Source organism: Carcharodon carcharias, chromosome 11 (assembly GCF_017639515.1).
Source record: "Carcharodon carcharias isolate sCarCar2 chromosome 11, sCarCar2.pri, whole genome shotgun sequence".
Lineage (NCBI taxonomy): Eukaryota > Metazoa > Chordata > Chondrichthyes > Lamniformes > Lamnidae > Carcharodon > Carcharodon carcharias.
The window spans coordinates 94,370,307-94,394,731 of record NC_054477.1 but is presented as its reverse complement, the minus strand read 5'-3'; the positions used below and the strand labels follow the sequence as shown (position 1 = coordinate 94,394,731).

The 24,425-nt window shown below is 42.7% G+C and overlaps 1 protein-coding gene across 4 annotated transcripts in view; it reads left to right on the top strand.

Annotated features, from left to right (window-relative positions):
• Positions 1 to 24,425, top strand: part of mre11a (MRE11 homolog A, double strand break repair nuclease) — a 133,164-nt gene that overhangs the window by 73,830 nt on the left and 34,909 nt on the right. For all 4 annotated transcript variants that reach the window (XM_041198929.1, XM_041198931.1, XM_041198928.1 and 1 more), the window contains exons 13-16: positions 3,246 to 3,419; positions 16,117 to 16,179; positions 18,492 to 18,705; positions 23,503 to 23,601. In XM_041198929.1, the coding sequence (XP_041054863.1) occupies positions 3,246 to 3,419; positions 16,117 to 16,179; positions 18,492 to 18,705; positions 23,503 to 23,601 (550 nt within the window). The remainder of the gene's footprint in view (positions 1 to 3,245; positions 3,420 to 16,116; positions 16,180 to 18,491; positions 18,706 to 23,502; positions 23,602 to 24,425) is intronic.

The following is a 24,425-nucleotide window of genomic DNA, read 5'->3' as shown; positions in this document are numbered from 1 at the left end:
CGATATATTCCAATGGTTCCGCTCCAGACTTTGGAGTCACAGCCAACCCTGGCATTAAAGTCCGACAGAAGGATGATTTTTTTTTCTTTTTGAGATGGCAGTGAGGACTTCATCAAGGTTAGAATAGAACTTTTTCTGAGCATCTTCATCGGAGTCATGGATTAGTTCATAAGCACTGATGATGTTGGAATATTGTTTATGGCTGAGCTGTAGGTGAAGTGTCATAAATGTTTAATTTATACAATTGGTGAGTTCTGGCAGTGCATCACAGACCCTATTCTGTGGCTCCAGGGTTGCTGTCAGTCTTTCCTTTTCTAATAGATGTCTCCCCCTACTTGTTGCTTCAGCTGTCTCTCCCCAGAGAGGTCAATCTCACTGAGGGCAGCGATGTTAATTTGGAGTCTTGATAGCTCACATGATAAGATTGCAGTTCTTTCTGGGTGGCTGCTCTTGAGATTATCTATTAGTGTTCTAATGTTCCCGGTTGAAGAATTTAGAGTTTTCTTTCTTTGACCACAATGATAGTGATCCTGCTGGGTGTGGTTCCCAGCCAGGAGAAAGTAGGACAGGCTATTTTTAGAGGATCCTTCATAGCCCCCTCCCCATTTATGCTGAGCAGAGGGTATCCTGCAGGGGACTACTCAGTCGCAGATGTTGCTGTCCAAAGACACCCCTGTCCCAATACTGGTGTCCAGCGACTTTCATGTATCTGTCATTTGTGTACAGGTTCTGACTAGGGACTCCCAGGTTCACAGCCCCAACCCATTGCCAGTCCTCTCGCCACAGGACTTGGAACGTAGGCCTTGGTAGAAGCCTGCATTGTTTACCATAGGGGCCTTGGGATGCCATCGTTGTTCACTTAATCTTGACAGTTGGAGGTCAGTTTTCAGCACCATGTCAAACCACAATGACTGGGATCACCTTGCTGCTGCAGCCTTCTTCCACCTTCTGAGGCAGTGAGTTGTTCAGTCTTCCTTTGCCTATTTTGTTATTGAGAACATTTTGGACCATCCTTTGTCTGGTACCTCCTTCTGCCTTGCTGCCATGGGTGGTTCTACTAGGAACAAGGAGCTCCTGACAGCACTGCTGAAGGGATCATCAGAATGCACAAGCATTTTCATCACATCAAGATGGTGATCCATCTTCATTACATGATGAAACTGTTGGTGCTGTCTGCATTTTGAGTTCTCTTATAGTTATTTTGAAGATTGGATCCCTGTCATTTGGAGTCCCTAGGCTGTGTAGCAGCAGGAAGTGATTTCTTGATGCTTCATGAAACAACAGTCAGATCTTCCTGTTCCATTCCCTGCTCCCTAATGCTTATTGTTATTTCACCTGGCTTCTTAACTGGATCCTCATGGGTGGATGCACCTGGGCTGCAAATCGATATACGACATATGACAGAGTTTGAGGCTTGGACAAGACTTCTCTTCTGAATGCACATCATGGCCTGAATTTTTCGGATGGTGGGGTCTCGCTTCCCGCCATCCAAAGAATCGGGGAATACATTCCTGTTGACTCAGAGTGTCCCATAGCCATTTCACGTTCAAATGAGCATTAAGTGGCTGGAGGCGGGACTTCTGTCCCTCACTCAGGAGGAAGTCCCACCTCAGAGAGTTGCCGTCCAATCGGATTGGCCGGCAGCTCTCTAGTCCCTGCAGTGACAGCGCTGCAATGGACACAGGGTGAACTTCAGGAGGATTTCAGACCCTAAATCTGAGGAACAGAGGCCCAAGTGAGTTCAAGGGGCTCCAGGGCGGGGAGGGTAGGGAAGGCCTGGGTGGGGCGCGAGAAGGGGTCGGTCGTGATCTCTGAGGAGAGGTTGGTGGGAGGTGAGGATGTCTGGAGGCCACCGGACCTTAAGCTGGTGGGGGGGCCTGACTTCAGATGGGGGCTTCTGATGGAGGGCCCTCCAACCTTCCTGCCCTGGATTTAACTCTGTTTAATTTCGATCTTCCCTCATGCCAGCTCAATCCTCCAGCCAGCCTAAAAATTGAAAAAGCGGCCAATAACTGTCCACTTAAGAGCTTCAATTGGGACAAGGGCGGGCTTCCCCATTTGAGGCCTTGCATGCCCCAGTGTAAAATCGCTGTGTGGTTAGGGGGCCGGGGACCCAGAGGAAATCCCATCCCTTCAATTTCACACTCCTCCATCTGCCTGAAAACCTGCCGGTGGGGCAGCATAAAATTCTGGCCCATCATAAGATTCCCCCTTATTTGGTACTTTTCAGATGGGTTGACTTTTGCATGTCATTTTGATAATGTTGCAGCTAAATAATGGAGCTTTAGTGCAACTGTCTGCACTAATCCAACTTGTTTTGGAAGCTGTTTCTCCATCTACTGCCTCTCTTGTATCTCTGTAACGGCTGCAGTGTTTACCTCCTTGCGTACGCTCATTGTTTGGATGGTGGCTATGCCTGCCCTTTTGTGTTGTTCATTGCTGCTGATTTAGGCGACCCTTCCCTTTACAAGGAGAAGAAACACTGGAGGGAATCTAGTTAGCAACCAAATGTGCTTTTTCACAGATGCCTGCATGGTGCTACTGTTTTCATGCACGTATTAATTATAATTGCCTCTCCTTTGACACTTTGTCCCTAGTCATGTGTTAGATGTTAGTTCAGGTATCCATGTTGTGAGGTTATGGTGGCTATGAAAATGTCTGTCAGTCTTACAGGATTTTCATGGGACCCTGTGGCTTCACCTATATTGGTCACCCTTGTAAGGTCATTAAACGTCTTTAGACATTGTACGGCAGTATATTGAAGTGAAGTTAGCACTGACTGCCTCAGCCACCTTCCTTCATAGTACCATCCCCTGTCTGGCTTCTAGGAGATGGACCATCCATTATTTTTTCTGTGAATAGTAAGCCTACTGATGCATCAAAATATTTGCTGCTCAACACCTTGAGGCTGTTTTCCTTCAATCACTGTCCATGATTTCACTTCCTATAGAGTGCTTCTAGCGTTTCACAAAGCATATGGCCTTTTAGTTGTTGTGTGCACAACAGTGTTTCCCTTTGTAGCAGCTCTGATCCTATCAATGGTGATACTGCTCCAAGCTTGCCCTGTTTAAGTAAAAGTTAGTTTACTCCCAAGAAAAGCCCACAGCTTTACAGCAGGAGCAGGTGGATGGCAGTCTCCACCCCATTCTGTGCCATTTCCAGTAGGTTAATAGGAATCAAGCCCAACGTTTCTTTACAAATTATGCATGGATTGAAGATACTAAGATGTTGCCTTTCCTCTACAGAGTGTCCGGTTGTCACTATTGACTGAAAGGGGAATGGGGGAAGCTGTGCAAGAGTTTGTTGACAAGGAAGAAAAAGATGCTATTGATGAGCTGGTAAAATTTCAACTGGAAAAGACCCAGCGGTTTTTGAAAGAGCGGCACATTGATGCTACCGAAGACGAAATTGATAAAGAAGTAAGTAATTTTAATGCTTAATAACAAGTATCTGCAACAGGAAATATTAGCTTTCAGAAAAACATTGCATGGGTTAATACAAAAACAACTTTAACTTGGAAAAATGTTCCAAGGGACTTCAAAATAAATAAATGCTGAACCATAGAAGTTATTAGGAGGGGTAAGCAGAAACTTGGTCAAAGAAATTGGTTTTAAACAGGGCCTTAAAGGAGGTGAGGGTCATGAAAAGGCCTGAGGGATCTGGGGAGAGAATTTCAGAGTGTGGGACTTATGCAGTGGAAAACAGGTCAAAAAGAGGTAAAGGGAACAGGATTGGTGGGTGCACATGAGGAAAGAAGAGCTTGGAAGTGGATCTTAATAGGACTGGAGGATGCTACAAAGTTCAAAGTGAAGAGGTGAGCTCATGAAATTATTTAAGTGAGGATGATAAATTTTAAGATATTGGAGACCAGAAGCCAGTGTAGGTTAGTAAGAAAGTGGTTACCATCAACACAGTGATGGAAAGTGTCGTTGACAGCGCTATCAAGTGGCACTTACTCAGTAATAACCAATCACTTATGCTCAGTTTGGATTCCACCAGGCAGACTCAGCTCCAGAGCTAAAGTTTATGGCGGGTGAGCGACACAAGGCTGGCTGGGAGAGAATTGGAATAGGCATGTATGTATGAGTGTTTCTGGTGCAAATAGAATAAGGTAGATTGGAGGTGACCGATGTTATAGAAATGGTACTGCTTGATCTGAATGTTGGATAGTATAGGATCAGAAGTTCAGCTTGGGGTCAAATAGAATGTCATGGTTACGAGAAGTTTGTTTCTGCACCAGATGGTGCCTTTAGGGGATTTGGAATTGATGACAAAGGTACAGAATTGTAGCTTTCAATGTCTTTGATCTTTATCTGGAGGAAATTGTGGCTTATCTGTTACAATCCCCATAGAAGTTAATAACTTCTTTAAAAGAAAGGAACCCCCACAAAACCAATGGAAAGAAAACTGATGGACAAGATTTCACTTTTTAAATCTTTACTTCCTGAGCAAATGTGGGACTGCATGCAATCTCTTAGTCTTTCCAACTCATCCTTCCTTTTGGAGGATCGCCCACTTACCACTCAATCATTTCAGCTCTGAAGTCACATTCACCAACAGCCACATTCCATCTTAAGTCCCTGGATATGGTTAATACTGACAAGACCTGTTTGCGTAGCTATCCAGAGTTCATTTTTTAACTGACCAACCAACTACATGGCTCATAGTCTTTTTCTCTGATACACCTAGCTCGCTCACACATTGCCTCACCTAAAGCATCTGGAGTTGTATTTTCTTCCTCCTGATAGGCTGGAACCTGACACCACTGCAATTAGCATTCTATTTACTTTTTGCTTCAACTTTCTTCTCCATACCAACCTCAGGTTACATGGACATTTCTTTGAACCTGATTATGCCATAAGCAGAAAGCTATTTACACCCCACCCCCCGCCCCTCAGAATGCTCCCTAGTTTTACTTTGGTCTTAAAGAGAGCATCACACAAAAGGAAAATACAGGCTTCCCCCAAAGCACATGAGCCATCATATATCCAAAACTAGATGTTGGACAAACAGTCTGACAACACAGGGAGTAGAGGAGTTGAAAGAGGTGGTAGAGAGGTAAAGCTTGGGTGTCTTCAGCATTCAAGTGGGGAAAATGTACAGATGTACACCGTACAAAAAGGAAAATGTGAGGTTGACCACTTTGGTTGGAAGAATAGAAAAGCAGAATGCATTTTAAATAGAAAGAGTCTACAGATTGCTGAGGCACAGAAGGATTTAAGTGTCGCCATTCATAATTCAGAAATAGTTAGCATGCAGATCCAGCAACTAATTAGGAAGGCAAATGGAATGTTGGCCTTTAATGCAAGGGTGATGACGTTTAAAGGTAAGGAATCTTGGTACAACTCTGCCAGGCATTGCTGAGGCCAAACCAGGTGTACTGTGTGCAGTTTTCGTCTCCTTATTTAAGGATGGGTATACTTGCACTAGAGGCCGCTCAGTGATTTCTGGAGTGAGCAAGCTTAGACTTTGAGGAAAGGTTGAGCAGGTTGGGTCTGTACTCATTGGGGAGGTGATCTCATTGAAACATAAAATATTCCAAGGTGGGACTGACAGGGTAGATGCTGATGGGATGTTTTCCTTTGTGGGGGAATCTGAAACTAGGGGACGCAGTTTCAAAATAAGGGCTGTGCCGTTTAAGACAGAGTTGAGGAGGAATTCCTTCTCTCAGGAATGCTCTACCCCAGAGAGCAGTGAAGGCTGGGTCATAGCATATATTTAAGGCTGAGTAAACAGATTTTTGGCCTGTGGGAGGGTGGGGGATGGGGGATGGGGGATGGGGGGGAGGGGGAGGAGGGGGGGTGGGGGCGGGGGCGCAACAGGAAAGTGGAATTAAGGCCACAATCAGGTCAGCCAAAATCTTATTGAAGGGTGTAGCAGTCTTGAGGGGCTGAATGGCCTACTCCTTTTTCTTATGTGCTGATGACCCCATGTCTGTGGATGATGTCATCAAAGGGTGTATGAGAAGAGCCTGCCAAGGATAATCCTTGGAAAGAAACTCTGGACATAACAATATGAGAATAGAAGCCATTCTTGGAGATGCTTTGCTTAAAGTCGAATATCCAAGAATGGAACCAAGTGTCATTTCACTGAGCTGCAGAACAGAGGTATTGGAGGAGACTGGTGTAGTTAACTATGTCGAAAGATGTAGAGAGGCCAAAAAGAGAATGCCACATGTTCACAGTCTGGAGCAGGATCCTGATTGGTGAAATTCAGTCATAGATTTGTGTGAAAAATGGACACAAAGTTGAGAAGAATTTGGCAATATGTTTCAAGGACTTTGGAAGGGAATGAGAGATGGAAAGTAATTTTAAAGGACAGAGGTAGATGGTAATTTTTTTGTGGGGGGTAGGGTATGATAGTGGCTTTTGAAAGGGAGGAGGAAAGTACTTGAGTAGAATCCAGTTAAAATATCAGCTAGCCTGGGGGCCAAAATAGGGATTTGTCTGGTCATAGTTTAATGAAAATGAGGTGAAGATAGCAAGTGGTGGGTCTCATAAATGCAATGAGCGCAAGAGACAGAATGAGTGGAGATGGGAAAGAGGTACATGGGTTCAGAACTAGGGGAGGAATGCATTGAGGGGGAAATTAGGCTCATGGGGAAGGCAGAGCCAACTAAATGGATGACCTCTATCTTAGTATTAAAGGAGTCCATGAGCTCTGTAATTGTTGGGAGAGGCATTTAAGGATGTGGCTGAGAATGCAGCAAATATTGCTGCGGGTAGAAAAAGCTACCTTTGCTGTTTAGGATGATCCTACAGTAGTGAATAATTTTGCAGAGGAGAATTAAGGACTTAAGACTAAAACTGGTCCAACTGGATCTGGTAATGGTTCACCAAGTATGCTTAAGTCTACAACCCTTGTACTTCAGGGGACAAGTTGGAGTTGGGGTGGGGTGGGACATACCAGGGAAAATAACCAGATTGGTGGAGAACTGGGAACAAAAGACATCAAGGTGTAGGTGAGATAAAATTAAACTTCTCAAACAGTCAGTCTCTTCACCAGTCAGTGGCAATACCAGAAAAGCAGCAGCCAATCAGTTCCATTCTTCTACATAATATATGGTTCTCTAGGCTAGGAGGGAAAAGAATGACTGAATTCCTGGTCCTGCTTACTACCTGGTAACTTCTGCTGGAAAGTACATTTATGTAAATATTGGGGAAAAAACAGGATAAGGATCAACTTTAATAATTCTTGTTCAAAAATCTTACTAACACTGTAGATTCTCAGCTGCAGAATAACCACTAAGAACTGAAACAAAAACACAAAATGCTGGAAAAACTCAGCAGCTCTAACAGTATCAGTGGAGAGAAAGACTTTCGGTCTGTCCACAAGCATGACCCAGGCCTTCCTGTCGCTGGCCATTTCAACACACCACCCTGCTCTCACGCCCACATGTCCGTCCTTGACCTGCTGCAATGCTCCAGTGAAGCTCAACGGAAACTGGAGAAACAGCACCGCGTCTTCTGATTGGACACTCTACAGCCTTCCAGAATTAACATTGAGTTCAACAACTTCAGACCATGAACTCTCCCCTCCATCTTCACCTCTTTTTTTTATCCCCTTTTTTCAATATTCATTTTTATTTTTTATCCACTTATTTTTATTTTTAATTTATTTTCATTTCTATTCATTGTTTTATCCCCACATTTTTATCCTATTTTTGATCCTTTTTTCCCACCACTGTCCCCTCCTCCCACCCCACCCCCAGTAGGGACATCTGTCACTTGTTCATGTTGTTCTTTCCAGGGTGCTTACCCTTGTTCTGCAATTACCACATTCTGCTTTCTGACCTTAATGTCACCATCAGCACTTCCTTTAGCCAGTTCCACTACCATTTGTCCTTTTGTTCAAGACATCTTTGTCAATCTTTTCTTTGCCTCCACCTATCGCTCACCTATCCAGCTTCACCTGTTCCACCCTCCTTAAACAGTATAAATTTCATCACATTTTACTTCTCTTTAGCACTGAAGAGTCATACGGACTCGAAAGGTTAATTCTGTCTTTCTCTCCACAGATGTTGTTAGACCTGCTAAGTTTTTCCAGCATTTTCTGTTTTTGTTTCAGATTTCCAGCATCCGCAGTATTTTGCTTTTAACCACCAAGAACTGTCTGTAGCAACCCTTTCATGCCACTAGATATTGCAAGTATGTTTTATAACTGCAATAAAATAATCATTCACTGAATTTGGTACAGGTAGCTATTTTTATTCTCCTTTCAAGAGACTTAGGGATAGGTTTGTATTTTCAGGACATGGATGTAGTGCTTAGCAGAAAATCTGGCAAAGCGGATTACCCATGTAATTTACTGTCCAATTATATTTGTGAGTGAGTGTGTGTTATGGGTGTGTGGCCTGCCCTGCCCTGCCCAGTTTTCCTTTTCTGCCATGCGATGATGATTTTCACTGGATTCTGGTCAGCTATGGGTCAAGAGTGCGTTTCCGTTGTCACTTTACTCTGGGAAGAGGGAAACTGCGGGGGAATGTTAACCAAGAAAAGGACAGGTTGGGTTGATTGGAGGGTTTAAAGCCTGAGAAATCTATTATCTACATCCATCCTGCCTATTTTTAGCATTAACTGAGGCTGGGATATGGGCATGTGACGAATGCTGCAAGGAGGTACGCTGGGCCTTGACAATGGGGCTGCAAGCCTCAAGGGCATTCCAGCTTTCAACTTTAACTGTTGTTGGCCGAGTTTTCCCAGTGTCAGGAAACCTGGCAGCTTCATCAAGGTGAGGATTTAGTGGATTCAGGAGATGAGTGCCTTCATACTTACCACCTGCATCCAGTTGTCTACTTGAGAAGTCTCCATGATCGGGCAATCCCACAGCGTGTGGAGGAATTCCAAGTTCTTCATGACTTTCTGACAGACTAGCTCCCTGAGGGTTAGACAAGGAAAAACCTAGTCTTACATGTGTGAATTTCATGCTAGCTCACTTTGGAGATACTTGGGTGCTGGGGATTTCTCAGATGTATGCATGGTAACTGCTGGAGTTTAATTGGCCAAAACTGTACAGCTGACCAGCACACCACACTGGCGAACCTCGTGCTGCTTGTCCTGGCTAGATCACCCTACCTGGTCTACAGGATTATATGGAACCAAGTGAGAGAAATCGATCTATCCTTTCAGGTTCTACTCGTGAGTCAATCTGGCTGGTCAAACAACAGCTGTGCCCTTAAGTACTGCAGCCCTGCTTGGCTTAGGTATCCAATTTAAGTCTGACACTGAGGACTGATAGATCCATCTGTGAGACATGCCATTTTTAAGCCATTTCAATCCAAAGAGACCCTGCTTAGTCCCTACCTTCAAGGAGTTGGTTTTAGCCATTGATAATATTTACTCCAAAAATAAGTTTACATAATTTTAAAACTTGTAAAGCGATCCTTTTCTAATAAAATTGATTTTCATGTTCAGTAGAATAATTAGACAAATTGGAGGCTCGTTCTAGAATTTGTATTTAACAACTTCAATTCTCGCTTAGCTTTGCAAATCCTGAAGTGATTTGAAATCATATTATCTCCTTTTATTTATGAATTTTATTTTCTTAAAAAAGCTGATTACTAGTTTCTGCCTCCTTTTTACCCCCTTTTAATTCATTTTACCAAGGTTTCTCCTGAGGTTCTCTTGCTGGGTTACAGTTGCACAAGCAGCAGTGTTCTTGGAACATTTGTGGAAGACTTGAAAGTGAGAAAACTATTAGATTGTGGGTGTTATCATACTAAAGATTGGTTCTATACTCACCCTGCACTCACCTAGCAGGAAGGCTGGATAGCAACCAGGAATGGAAACCTTGGCTGAATTACCAGAGCAGACTGTAGGTGCCCTAACCTCTACTATGGCAGAGACCCCAGCAAAAGCAGTTGAAGTTCAGACGATTAATAGCACCACACTGGAAAAATATCCAGATAGGAATGGAATTGGCGGTTGTGAGATGATCACATTCTCCACCAGACACAATTCTTGGGGAGGGGGAATGCCTGGAGGACAGCAAACCAAAGTGGAAATGTGAAGCATAGAGAGGTTTTAATGCATCAAACTTTGATCATACTTTACTTCAGCTCAACATTGTTTAAAAAGCAATTTTTATCGGTGCTACATGATTCCAGCCTCAATTTCTTCAACTACAGTCTACATTCCAGGCTTAACTCAAGTATGGAACATTGGTGAGCTAGCTGAACTTAACTTGTTTTCTCTATGCATCAGTTCTGAGGCATCTAGAAAACATAGTATTGTGTACTGACTCCAGAACTTCACTGGCCAGGAGATCTACTGGGATTCCAAGGACAGAGCCACCCCCCCAACCCCCACCCCACTGCCCAAGGATATCTAGGTCTAACACAAACCTTCTGACTGGCAATCTCTCAGTGACCAGAAGCTGCTGTTCTCTGAGGCTTGGCATGTAAATGCAGGCCTGAGAAATCTTTGGTCGCTGCAAAATTCTGGACTTCTCTATATAATACAATGCGTCCCATATGTCAGTTTATATGTCTAATAGTGAATGGAGATGGGATAAATGCACATGCGTGCTAATAACCTGATTGAATTGGAGTGAGGATGCCTTCACATCTGAAAGAGAGCTCCTGCTCCAAGCTGATACTTGGCTGGAATAGCCAGTGCATGAATGTTGGGTGAAGGCAGTTTTGGCTGTGAGATGCTCCATAATTTATTTCTAGTCAACGTTCACTGTCCGGACTTTAACATGAAATATGGCCCTTTTGGCAAGGTGCCATGGGCTATCTTAGAATGGGAAAGCAGGCAGATGGACCTGTAAATTAGGGCACCATGCCATCGGCCACAAGACTCCTGTCCCCCTGCAATTTTATGCGTAATGGGGGGGCAGCAGGTGGGTCACCTGCTCTTGGTTCAGTAGAGGCCCAACTAAGGGCCTCATCATGCTACCGCTCCAATGTAATGGGCGGTGGGAGAAGCCAACACTCAGTGTGCTGCTTAGCAGGTTTAACCCTGCCGTCTGCTAGCCACTTAAAGGATTGGGGTAGGGGGAAGTGGTGGGTGCCTCTTGTCGTGCTCCCGGTTCCAGTTGGAGGCTCTTCCCCTCTTCCCCCCCTAACTGCCCCCCCTACCCCCACTTGCTGGGGCCCATCAGCCTGATCCCAGCTAGATGCTGGACGCAGCTGAATGTCTGGTGCATTGGTGAAAGCCATCTTCTTAGGCTACGTGCAACACCAGCAGTGACCACCATTAAAGCTGGCACTGCCGGTGTGCAGAGCTGCTCACTGGCAGCTCTATGAGGCAGTCTTCCTTCTGGATACAGACAGAAGCCCTGCTTCATAATAATTAAAGGGCTGCTGTCCAAAAAATTAAAATGGGGCAAGCCAGCTAAGTGAAGGCTAAAAGTCACCTTGACTTTTATGCTGGGGTGCGTGGAGCCTACCCTCAGCATGTAACCCAGCCCCATGTGGTATGACAGTTCAAGTGTGATTTCCTGGTTTTACTGAGTTGATCTCTGCCCTCCTGCTTGGAAAGAGAAAATTGTACAGGGTATTTCCTTACCGCTGACGTTATCCATATGTGCACATTGGGTGAGGGCAATTTCAAGCTCCAGTGTGGTGTTTAGCTGTGATCAAATAGCATACCGTTAAGACTCACACCTGACTTACAGCCACTTGGGGAATATGTCAGTGAGTGATCAGTTCTCATATAACCATACCCAAGTAGGTAGTCAATGCGCTTGAGAGAAAACTAGCTTGGCAGGGGTCTGGGAACCTGAGGGCAAATTCAGAACAGGTAATGGGAGAGAACTAGTGAGTGACTCTGAAAGACAGAAAAAGCACAGGTTAAAAAGTGTACAGCACAGGGATTTGGTGGTGTTAAAAGGCGTATGTGTAAATGCAAGGGGTATAGCAAATAAAGCCGATGAGCTGAGGGTGCAGATAGACACATAGCAACGTAATATCAGAAACTATAACGAAACTTGGCTTAAAGAGGGGCAAAAATGGCAGCTCAATGTCCCTGGATATAGAGTTTTCAGGCAGGATAGAGAGGGGGATAAAAAGGGAGGGGATGTAGCATTATTGGTTAAAGAAACAATTACAGCTGTGAGGAGGAATAATATATTAAATAAAGCATCAAATGAGGCCATATGGGTTGAGCTCGGAAATAAAGGGGCAGCCACATTGCTAGGAGTGTACCATAGACCCTCAAATAGTGGAAGGGAGTTAGAAGAGCAAATATATAGGCAACTTTCTGAGTGCTAATACAATAGGACAGTAATAATTAGAGAATTCAACTACCCTAATATCGAATGGGATATGAACAGTGTTGAAGGGCACAGAGGGCAAAAAAGTCTTGAACTGCATTCAAGGGAACTTTTTCAGCCAGCACGTAACAAACCCACGAAGAGGGGGTGAAATTTTAGATTTAGTCTTAGGAAATGAAACTGGGCAAATGGATGAAGTAGTAGTGGGTGATAGTGACTATAATACAATTAGATTTAGCATAATTATGGAAAAGGGCAAAGATAGAACAGGAGCAAAAGTTCTACATAGGGGAAGACAAATTTTACAAAGTTGAGAGGTGAACTGGCGAAAGTGGACTGGATACAGCTACGAGAAGGAAAAATGGTGTCAATTCAGTAGGAGGTATTCAAAAGCAAGTTTCTACGGGCACAGTGTAAACATGCCCCACAAAGAAAAAGTGTGGTGCTACCAAATCTAGAGCCTATGCTTCTGGTTATCCAGAAGCATACAAGGTAAGATAAAGCAGAAAAATAAATCTTGTGACAGTCAGAAAAAGCTTAATACCATAGAAGACCTAGAGGAGTATGGAAAGTACAGGGGAGAAGTAAAAGAGGAATTTAGGAAAGCAAAAAAGAGCACACACACACAAATATTGGCAGATAAAATCAAAGCTTAAAGATGTTTTACCAGTACATTTAAGAGCAAGAGAAAAGGAAAAGGGTAGGGCCTATCGGAGATGTGGATGGAAACTTTTGTGTTGATGCTGAAGCAGCCTATGTCCAAATGCAGGAAGACCTGGACACGATCTAGGCTTGGGCTGACAAGTGGCAAGTAACATTTGCACCACAAAAGTGTCAGGCAATGACAATCTCCAACCAGAGAGAATCTAACCATCGCCCCTTGATGTTCAATGGCATTCCCATCACTGAATCCCCCACTATCAACAGCCTGGGGGTTACCATTGACCAGAAACTGAACTGGACTAGCCATATAAATACTGTAGCTACAAAAGCAGGTCAGAGGCTAGGAATAGTGCAGTGAGTAACCCAACACCTGACTCCTCAAAGCCTGTCCACCATCTACAAGGCACAAGTCAGGAGTGTGATGGAATGCTCCCCACTGGCCTGGATGATTGCATCTCCCACAACACTCAAGAAGCTTGACACCATCCAGGACAAAGCAGCCTGCTTGACTGGCACCACATCCACAAACATTCACTCCCTCCATCATTGATGCACAGTAGCAGCAGTGTACCATCCATAAGTTGCACTGCAGGAATTCGCCAAGGCTCCTTCAACAGCACCTTCCAAGCCCCATGACCACTGATCTAGAAGGACAAGGGCAGCAGACAGGTGGGAATACTACCACCTAGAAGTTCCCCTCCAAGTCACTCACCATCCTGACTTGGAAATATATCGCCATTCCTTTACTGTTGCTGGGTCAAAATCCTGGAACTCCCTTCCTGACAGCACTGTGGGTGTATCCACACCACATGGACTGCAGCGGTTCAGGAAGGCAGCTCACCATCACCTCAAGGGCACCTAGGATGGGCAATAAATGGTGGCCCAGCCAGTGAAGCCCACATGCCATGAACAAAAAAAAAATGTGGGCAGTGTTCTCGATGAACACTTAGTCTCTGCCTTCACTAAGGGGAGGGATGATGCAGACATATTAGTTAAGGAGGAGGAGTGTGAATATTAGATACAATAAGCATAGTGAGAGAGAAAGTACTGGAGGCACTGGCATCCTTGAAGGTGAATAAATTACCAGAGGCTGATGGGTTGTATCCCAGGTTGTTAAAGGAAGCCAGGGAGGAAATAGCGGGTGCTCTGAAGATCATTTTCCAATCCTCACTAGATACAGATGAGGTACTGGAGGATTGGAGGCCTGCAAAAGTTGTACCGATATTTAAAAAGGGTGCGAGGGATAGGCCAGAAAATTATAGGCTGGTCAACCTGACTCTGGTGGTGGGCAAATTATTGGAATCAATTCTGAGAGACAGGATAAGTTAATTGGAATGGCATGAATTGATCAGGGATGGTCAGCATGGATTTGTTAGAGGAAGATCATGTCTAACTAACTTAATAGAATTTTTTGAGGAAGTAACAAGGAGGATTGAAGAGGGTAATGCAATGGATGTTGTCTACATGGATTTTAGTAAGGCATTTAACAAGGTCCTACATGGCAGACTGGGCAGAAAAATGAGTCCCATGAGATACAGGGGAAGGTGGCGAGTTGGATCCAAAATTGGCTCAACGACAGGAAACAAAGGGTAATGGTTGATGGATGTTTTTGTGAATGGAAAACAGTTTCCAGTGGTATCCCACAGCGTGCAGCGTTGTGGCCTCTGCTGTTTGTTGTATATATTAATAATTTGGACTTAAATGTGGGAGGCATGATTGGGAAATTTGCAGATGACACAAAAATTTGCTGTGATGAGGATAGCTGTTATCTCCAGAAAGATATCAATGGTTTGGTTGAGTGGGTGGAAAAGTGGCAAATGGAATTCAATCTGAAAAAAGTGTGAGATAATGCATCTGGGAGGGAAAAGAAAGCAAGGAAATACTCAATAAACAGTAGGATATTGATAGGGATTGAGGAAGTGAGAGACCTTGGAGTGCATGTCCACAGGTCCTTGAAGGTGGCAGGACATGTGGCCAAGGTTGTTAAGAAAGCATAGGGAATGCGTTCCTTTCTTGGTCGAGGTATGGAATACAAAGGCTGGGATGTCATGATGGAACTGTATAAGATGCTGGTTGTGCCACAGCTGGAATTTTGTGTACAGTTCTGGTCACCACGTTACAGGAAGGACATAATTGCTCTGGAGAGTATTGAGGAGATGTACAAGAATGTTGCCACGGCTGAAAAATTGCAGCTATAAGGAAAGATTGGTATCGGCTAGGGTTGTTTTCCTTGGAACAGAGGAGGCTGAAGGGTGACTTAATTGAGGTGTACAAAATTATGAGGGGCCTAGATAGGGTAGACAGGAAAGACTTGTTTTCCCCTAGTTGCGGGGTCAATTACCAGGGGGCATAGATTTAAAGTGATTGATAGAAGGATTAGAGGGGACATGAGGAAAAACTTTCACCCAGAGGGTGCTGGACATCGGAATTCACTGCCTAAGTTGGTGGTTGAGGCTGAAATGCTCAACTCATTTAAAAGGTACCTAAATCTGCACCAGAAATGCTGTAACCTGCAAGGCTATGGACCAAGTGCTGGAAAGTGGGATTAAAAATGAGCGGCTAGTTTCTTTTTTCTCTTTTTTTGGCCGGCGCAGGCACGATAGGCTGAATGCCTCTTTGTGCCGTAACTTTTCTATGGTTCTAAAATTGGTAAGGGAGAAATATACTGGGAGGAATAGTATTCCACAGCTGGTAGTGTAGTTCATTATGCACAAATAAAATATTTTTTATAAAATGAACTGCACACGTACATTATGTAGGATTAAAAAAAATTCATTTGCACATCACCACTTCAAATGGCACTGCACAGACTTGCGTTGATTTCCCAGGTGGCAGAAAGCACCATGGGTCGCACAGGTAATGGCCCACGTTGTGTGCCCCATTGATAACATTGTGCTTTTTGTCCCAGAGGAGTGGGCATCATCTGTTCAGATGCTCCTTGTTGTGCAAGAACAGATCTTTCCTCCATAGTCACTGAATTTTGGTTCAGAAAGTGTATTTTGTCCAAACCTTTAGGATCCTGTAGTAAAGTTAATTGTTTTTGGCAAGATAATTGATAAGATTATTAGAAATATAAAAACTTCAGAAACTACATACTGAAAAATTAACTATCTGGCTAACACTTGGTTCTCTCATCAATACAGAAGACATCATCCTGCCTGGTTATTGGGCCTAGCATGGGGTCTCTACTGGGATGTTTCATAAAGACTAGCCTTCTCTAATCTTTTAAACTTTCAGGTTCTCCATTTTCGTGAAACCCGGAAAAAAAACACAGCTGAAGAAGATGAAGAAGTTCAAGAAGTAAGTTGTTTCCTGTGTAATGATTCTGTATTAACTTTCAAGTCTTTAATTAAATAATATAGCTGTGCCTCAACCTTTTATACGCTGGACTCACAATATGATGCTACTTGCAGGAGTGTTTTGTTACCAAATTTTAGAGTGGTGCTCTATTGCTGCCCTGTTTATATGGGTGCAAATTTGACCCCTCCAAGCCCAAAAGCTCTTTCAGTAATTAAATGTAAATGTATATCTAAGTGACTCCACAATGAGTGCTCCATAATCCATTAATATTTTCAGGCTGGCATATAAATGTTGTCCATACACATCTGCTTGGGTATGTAATGGCATTTCAGATTTCACAAGAAACTGGTACGCTGATGCCTCTACGCTTTGTAATTTTGTCAGGGGCAAAGAAATCAGACATAATTGAAGGTATAACACAGCATTTGAAATTGGAAGGGATACCCGAAATACCGAGTACTCCAAGGGGTGGGTCATTGGAATGGGCTCAAATTCAGTTGCAAATGAGAAGATTGGAACTAGAGGTAGCAGAAAAAGAGCATTTCAAAGGGAACAGACAGAAAGGCAGGAAAGAGAAAGCAAAGCAGGAAAGGGAATTAGAAATAGCAAGGTTAGAAAAGGAGGAAAGAATAAAAGAGAGAGAGAGAGAATTCCAGCTTAAAATGCAGGTAGTTAAAAAAGAGACACCAGAAGGTTTGCAAGGACTTATTTCACAGAATCACAGTGCAGAGGAGGCCCTTTGGCCCATCGAGTCTGCACTGACACGTGAGAAACACCTGACCTACTTATCTAATCCCATTTACCAGCACTTGGCCCATAGCCTTGAATGTTATGACGTGCCAAGTGCTCATCCAGGTACTTTTTAAAGGATGTGAGGCAACCGGCCTCCACCACCTTCCCAGGCAGTGCATTCCAGACCATCACCACCCTCTGGGTAAAAAAGTTTTTTCCTCACATCCCCCCTAAACCTCTTGCTCCTCACCTTGAACTTGTGTCCCCTCATGACTGACCCTTCGACTAAGGGGAACAGCTGCTCCCTCCACCCTGTCCATGCCCATCATAATCTTTTAATTCAGTAATTTTTTCTCTCTTGCCCCCTCCCCTCTTAAAGGTGCTAACTCATATTGGTTGTGGCTCCACAGGAAAAGTAACACTCTGGCACTTTGCCCAAATGGCTGTTCTTTACATATGAAATTGGGCGGTGAGCATCACAGAAATAGTCATACAACAGCATAATAGCTGAACCCAATCCTGTCTTCACTTGAATTGCATACAAACCAGAAGTAGTCACAGGACAGTGATCATGATTTAGAATGCGCTAACTTGTATTCTTAACCTTTCTAACAAAGAATGCTGAGGCTAATTTCAATGTGTCGACTGCTGCTGCAACTGCTCAGCTAACTTGGTACAAATCTGGAAACAAAACCTGTAATCTGCTGATCTCTGTGATTTAGTACTAAGCCCCAACCTCTTGCTATCTAGAAAATGAATTATCCAGGCTATAAAGACAAAGGGCTCTAAAGGTTGAGAATTTAAGATAGCTACTGATTTAAATTTAATTTGTAACTGAGTCTTAGGCTATTGCTTTTTAGGAACAAGATAATGGACTTTAACGCTATAGAGACTGGGTTGAACACACTAAATTGGTCTGTAATATAAAAGGAATGCATACAAGGATCTTAAATCTTCAAACATCTCTTTTTATTGTTCATGGAACGTGGATGTCATTGACAAGACTATCATTTGTTGGCCATCCCAAATTGCCCTTGAGAACGTAAGCATCCTTTTTCAACAGCTGCAGCCCCTGTTATGGAGGTGCACCCACAATGCTGTTAGGAAAGGAGTTCCAGGACTTGAATCGAGTGATGGTGAAGGAATGACAATATATTTCCAAGTCAGGATAGTGTGTGACTTGAAGGGAACCTTGCAGATGGTGGTGTTCCTGTGCACCGGCTGCCCTAATCCTTCTACGTGTTTGGACATTGCTATTGAAGGAGCCTTGACAAGTTGCAAAAATATTAAAACTAAAGAAGAGTCGTAATATTAGCCACTGGAATTTCATGCATGCTCCTGACTTTAATTACCCAATCCTGCTTCACAGGAGATAAAGTGGCTGATTTTTTTTCCTCAGAATTCTTTGAAATTTATTCCTTTAATATTTGTGTGGAGAGTTACCGTCACTCATTACATATTAGCTAGAGTCCAGTGTGTGTGTCTGTAAATTGGCTGTAGGGAATTGTCAAATTGATATGGATAATATTTTCTTATTATAATGAGCTAATTGGCAGTTTTTTTTCTCCATTAAATGAAAGGCAATGAATAGAGCCAGAGCACATAGAATTGAAGGAAAAGAAGTTTCAAGATTGATTAGCGATGACGACATGGACGTTTCTGAAGAAAAGGCTGCAGACTCTGATGAAAGCAGTATGTCTGTGGTTATCAGAGGGCGAGGCAGAGGTCGTGCAAGGGGTAACAGTAGAGGCCAGAGCTCTTCCACAGGAAGAGGAGGATCCAAAAGAGGAAGCAGTAAGAATTATTTATATTATACAAACATATAAAATTGACAGGCAGGAAAAGATCAACTGGTCCATCAAGTCAGTCCTATGCCATAATATTCTATACATTATAGTTAAAAATTTTTTTCCTTCCCCAGACTTCTCATCACACCCACCCTCACAGCCATGTAATCTTCTGAGAGAGACAAAAAAATCCAGGCCAATAAAGGAAAAGATTCTCTAGAAAGATCCCCTCTGATTCCTTCAGATGATTAAAACCAGTCCATGAGATCACATGGTCCTTTACCTTCAGAATTATCTGATCTCTGCCCCAGTCAGCAAATGGTCAAGCTCCGTGTTGAAGGCACAGAGAGAGCTAGCACCAAACACACTAGCTGACAATGTATTCCACAGACGCACAATTCTCTGGGGAAAAGAATAATTGCTTATCTGTCCTACTCATACAGAGTATAACCTCAATCTGTGAAAATGCTATTATCAGTAGCGACATTATCCAGCCCTTTAATTAAACGCTGTACCTTGTAGTAGGGCACCTCTAAGTCTTTGTTGCTATAATGTAAACAGATCAAGGTCTTTGAGCCTACCTGAGAAGCTGAAGCTCTTTAAAATAGGAATCGTTCTATTTCAAGGCAATTATATCACCCATCATTGGGGGCGGGGGGGGGGGGGAGGGGGTCAAAGTACTCAAGATTTATGGTCCGATTAGTAACCTGTGTATTGTCAAAATCGTGGCATTTGGTTCTATTAACTTTAGTTTCTTTATATTGGTCATGAACCTTAGCGATCTGAGCACAAAACACCAGCAATGTTTTCCTTGTCTCTTTTAGTATTGTTCCCTGCAAATAATGCATGGGTTCTGTGTCTCTTCTACTGACACGCATGAAATTACAATTATCTATGACTGTTTGCCATTGCGTGGCCCACTTCCCAACGCAACCAAATCTTTTTGCATTTGATTGCACTACACCCTTGTTGTTTTAACGCTTGCACAGATTTTGGTGTCATCTAGAGATTGTTTACCATACTCCTAATAAGCTGAGGCCTTTATTAAAGACTGTGAAGACTACTGCTGATTTGGAACATAAGCATTATCTACAGGAATGTAGACTGATGCAAGATTGTCACCTATCAGCTCTGCCTTAGCCTGAAAATCAGTTTGAATCTGTCCTTTAGTGAACCTATACATTTCATTAATGGACTTCTGACAAAGCTAGAAAAGCTTCTGTTCTTACTGCTACAATTATCCATCATCTTCTGGGGTTCCACAGATCTTTTCCTAATCTTATCTAACTGTTTTTATGCCCCTTCTAAAATTGCAAAGAACACAGTCCTTAAAATGGTAGATTTAAAACAATTATAACACTCCAGTTATTGCATAGTGAGTCATTGTTTTCATATGTAGTGGAGCCCTTAACATAAAACTATTAAAATGTCTGTCACCCAAACTTGCTTCTCTCCATTGGGTGGATTTAATTGACTTTGGGAGCTGTATTTGGGTGCACTGATTGAAGTAGTCACTATGTTATTATTCTGCATGATGATGAATGGCAGTAGATAGCTTTGATTATATAGATGGATAATTGTATTTCTCGCCTAATGGTGAATTTCCACAGAGGCCCTCCTGTTTATCAATTGTAATTTTGATGAAAATGCTACGAAAATCCCAGATAAAAGTTCTTCTATTAAAGTTACTACGGGCAGAAAGCTGCATTCCCCTACTTCAACCACCAAACTTCAAAACTAGTTGTCAATACCATACATTGCGACATCTAAGTCAATCTGGTGTATATGACAACCCTTTTTCCTGGCTCCAAAAATCATGTTTAGGCCTATTAGGCATATAAGTTGACCAACCTTTTCTGCTAAGACATGCTAAACTTGCATTAAGAGTCAGCCTCAATTTTTCACCTCAGAACTGTACGTTTAAATACTTTATAAGTCGGCACATGGGATCAAGCAGGCGAGACAGGCCGTGTTGCCAAAAAGATGCAGAGGAATTTAAGGCACACGCACACACACACAAACAGAGTCGGCAATGCATGGCAAACGATGAACAGAAAAGGGTCCTCGGGCAAAAAGAATGAAGTAAGAAGCTGATTTCAAGCAAAAAGTCTCATTGTTTGCTAACTCATCAAATAACCATGCTGCATCATGGAAATTCAGTGCTAGTGAAAAACTGGTGTGAGAATGGAAAAAGGAGAAATCTGCCCTGAAGGAGATGCCCAAAATCAAATGCGCCCTGAGAACAGGACCAGCCACTAGCCTGACCTTGAGAAGCATGTGTCAGACTGGGTCCTTGAAAATTGTCAGCACAGTTATATCATCACTGGAAACTCAATGGCAAATACACACTTATGTAGGCCAAATCAAACCCTGAGTCTAGCAAAGATTTCAGAGCAACAACTAGTTGGTGTAACCGCTTTGTGGGATGAAATGTCTAGTGTTGCAACAGAAGATGAAGATCACTCAGAGACTACCAAGATACCGCAGTGCCAAAATCACCGGTTTCCAGCGATACAGTGGCAAAAATGCCAGTACCCACTATGTCACATCAACATGGATGAAGCACCCATGAATTTTGATATGCCTAGTAGCTAAACTGTGGAGTGGATAAGTTTGAAAACAGTTTAGTGAAAACCAGGCGAAGTGTGAGAAGATAAGACTCATGGTGGGCCAATGGAATGAAATTAAATGCCCATGGTAATTTACAAATGTAAAACCATGCCGAAAATCAAGCTCCATGCAGGGGTTTTTGTGCATGTCCATGACAGTGTTTGGATGGATGAGGAAGGAGTGAAATTGTGGATCGCTAATAGGCATCCTGGTGGCCTACATAACGAATGCAGCTTATTAGTGTGGGACATGTTCAGATTCCAAATAACCGATGAGATCAAGAGGCACATGCAAAGGAATAGCACCCATCCTTCCATCATGACATCAGAAGTGGAGATGTTTTTTGGTAAGCAATGTTCAGCACCATTTGTGGCATCTCAAACACGGAAGCAGTCCTTGTCCGTGTGTAGCATGACCTGGACAATTTCCAGGCTTGGGCTGATGAGTGGCAAGTAACATTCACATCACACATGTGCCAAGCAATGACCATCAACAAGAGAGAATCTAACCATGTCCCCTTGACATTTAATGGCATTACAGTTGCTGAATCCCGCACTCAACATCCTGGGGGTTACCATTCACCAGAAACTGAACTGCACTAGCCAAATAAATACTGTGGCTACAAGAGCAGCGTAGAGGCTGGGAATTTGTGGTGAGTAACTCACCTGCTGACTCCACAGAGCCTGTCCACCATTTACAAGGCATAAGTCAGACTGTGATGGAACACTGTCCATTAGCCTGGATCAGTGCAACTCCAACAACATTCGAAGCTCAACACCATCCAGGACAAAGCTACCTATTTGATTGGTACCCCAACCACCACTTTAAACATTCACCACCACCACTGGCGCATAGTGGCAGCAGCATGTACCATCTACAAGATGCACTATGGCAACTCATCAAGGCTTCTTCGACAGCATCTCCCAAACCCCTGACGTCTATCTCCGAGAAGGACAAGGGCAGCAGATGCGTGGGACCATCACCACCTGAAAACTCTACTTCAAATCACACATAATTCTGACTTGGAACTATATTGCAGTTCCTTCACTGTCGCTAGGTCAACATCCTGAAACTCCCCAACAGGACTGTGGGTGTACCTATACCACATGGCCTGCAGCAGTTCAAGAAGGTAGTTCACCAGCATCTTCTCAAGGGCAATTAGGGATGGGCGATAAATGCTGTCCTTGCTCACATCCCGTGAAAGAATAAATTTTTAAAAGCTGCAGTTATATCAAAGGGTCTAATTTCTATAGTTCAACCTTTTAATGTGTGCCTCAACGAGCCATTCAAGGATCATGTTCGTGCTGAATGGAATAGGTGGATGGCTGAAAAAAAATCCTTCACTAAGAGTGGAAAATTGCATGCTGCCCCGCTTGATGTTTTATGTGGTTTTATCATCAAATCATAGGATGCTATTACTGCAAACTGTCATCAGGTCGTTCAAAAAAATGAGCAGGTCAATGAATTGAGAGGAAGTTGATTTTTTGTGAAGGGATGGTTATGAAACCGAAAGTGCCAAATCTGATCCAAAGTGGGATCCTTATCACAATGCAACAGCCAAAGTGACTCAGAATGAATTTGATTAACTCTTTGCATCAAATGACAATGAATTTGACTGTTGTTAAAATATTGTGATTAAAGATATGTTTGTAGAATTAATTTGTTTAATAAAGCGTGTCATATTGATTTAATTTGAATTTTGGGTTTTTTTCATTTTTCAAAATGGCGACCACCTACACCAACACAGAAGGCTCACATTCTATATGCCACAACCTACAGTATATTTTATATTTGTTTCATATCCATTTAAGTGATGTTTGTTCAAGGAGCTAATTCATCAGTGTTTGCTTTCCAAATCTCACACTCTTGATAATTTTATAGGTATCTGAAATGTTCACGTTAAGAAAGCAGTCCCCCAGGAGCCAGTAAATCTGTTTAGGGCAAACATACGATCAGTTAATAGTTTGAATTGAGCGATCAACTTTTTTCCAAGACTTGAAAAAGATTCTTCATACTTCTGACCATTCATTTGAATTGTTTAACAGCTTCTTTTCTGAACTAGAATGACATCTATTTTTCAAAATGTCACAGGAGACTTTTCTAAACTTATGTAAAAAGTTTGTGTTGTTTTATTAATATATTTGAATGCTGTAAATATGGAGAGCTTAAGCAATTCTCATCTTTGGTTCACCAGGGAGCAGCGGAAGAGAAACTGGCAAAGAATTAAAGGTCTCCAGCAGGACATACAAAGCTCCGGTAGTTACTCCAGTGAAGAATATGCTGATCATGGAAGGTAGGCCAATTTATATATCAGCAAACCACTGCAGCTGTATTGAATGTTAGTCCTTTATTTGGAATACAGTAACTTATTTTTGTACTCTAATGCGATTCCTTATAAAACTCAGCATTTCTTTTATCCATCACTGCGGTTATTGTAAAGGGAGGCATTAATAGTATTTAAGAAAGCAGAATTGTTAGTGTTCTGCTGAGCATTACATTAACTATATTTCTTTGTACATAGGTACTCCACTAAACACAGTAGCTGAGTGAATCAAAATAGACTTAAAATTACTTGTTGCACATTTCCTATTCTCTCGGTTCCAGCCTTATTCATCTGTGACTCACTTCTGGACTTGAGTAAAGGCTAAAGTTATTCACAAGGTGTCTTTAATACACTATGGTTTTGCATCATATTCCCCATTTGTTTATAGAATTAAAGTTTTTTTGTTTAATGCACATCAGTGGGGTGATAACTCAAAGTGTCAGGTGTCTGTAGGGCAGAAAATAACTTTTGCTAAATTAACCCCTGATTACCCGATCTGGGTGACCATTGTCAGTGGAAAGGGGGAGGGGAGGAATGTGGTGGGAAGTTCAGGTATTCTGCATTGAGCAATGTGCCACAATTAGGTGTTAGATGTACACAATGAGATACAATCTTTGGTTCATTGGAGCCTTTGATTTATAACAGAATACTGCACTGTTGGAGATATCATTTTTCAGATGAGATGCTAAATTCCATCTGCACTCTCTGGTGAGCAAGATCCGATGACACGATTGGTAGAAGAGCAGGGAGTTCTCCAAATATCTTGGCCAACATTTATGTCAGCCAACATTATT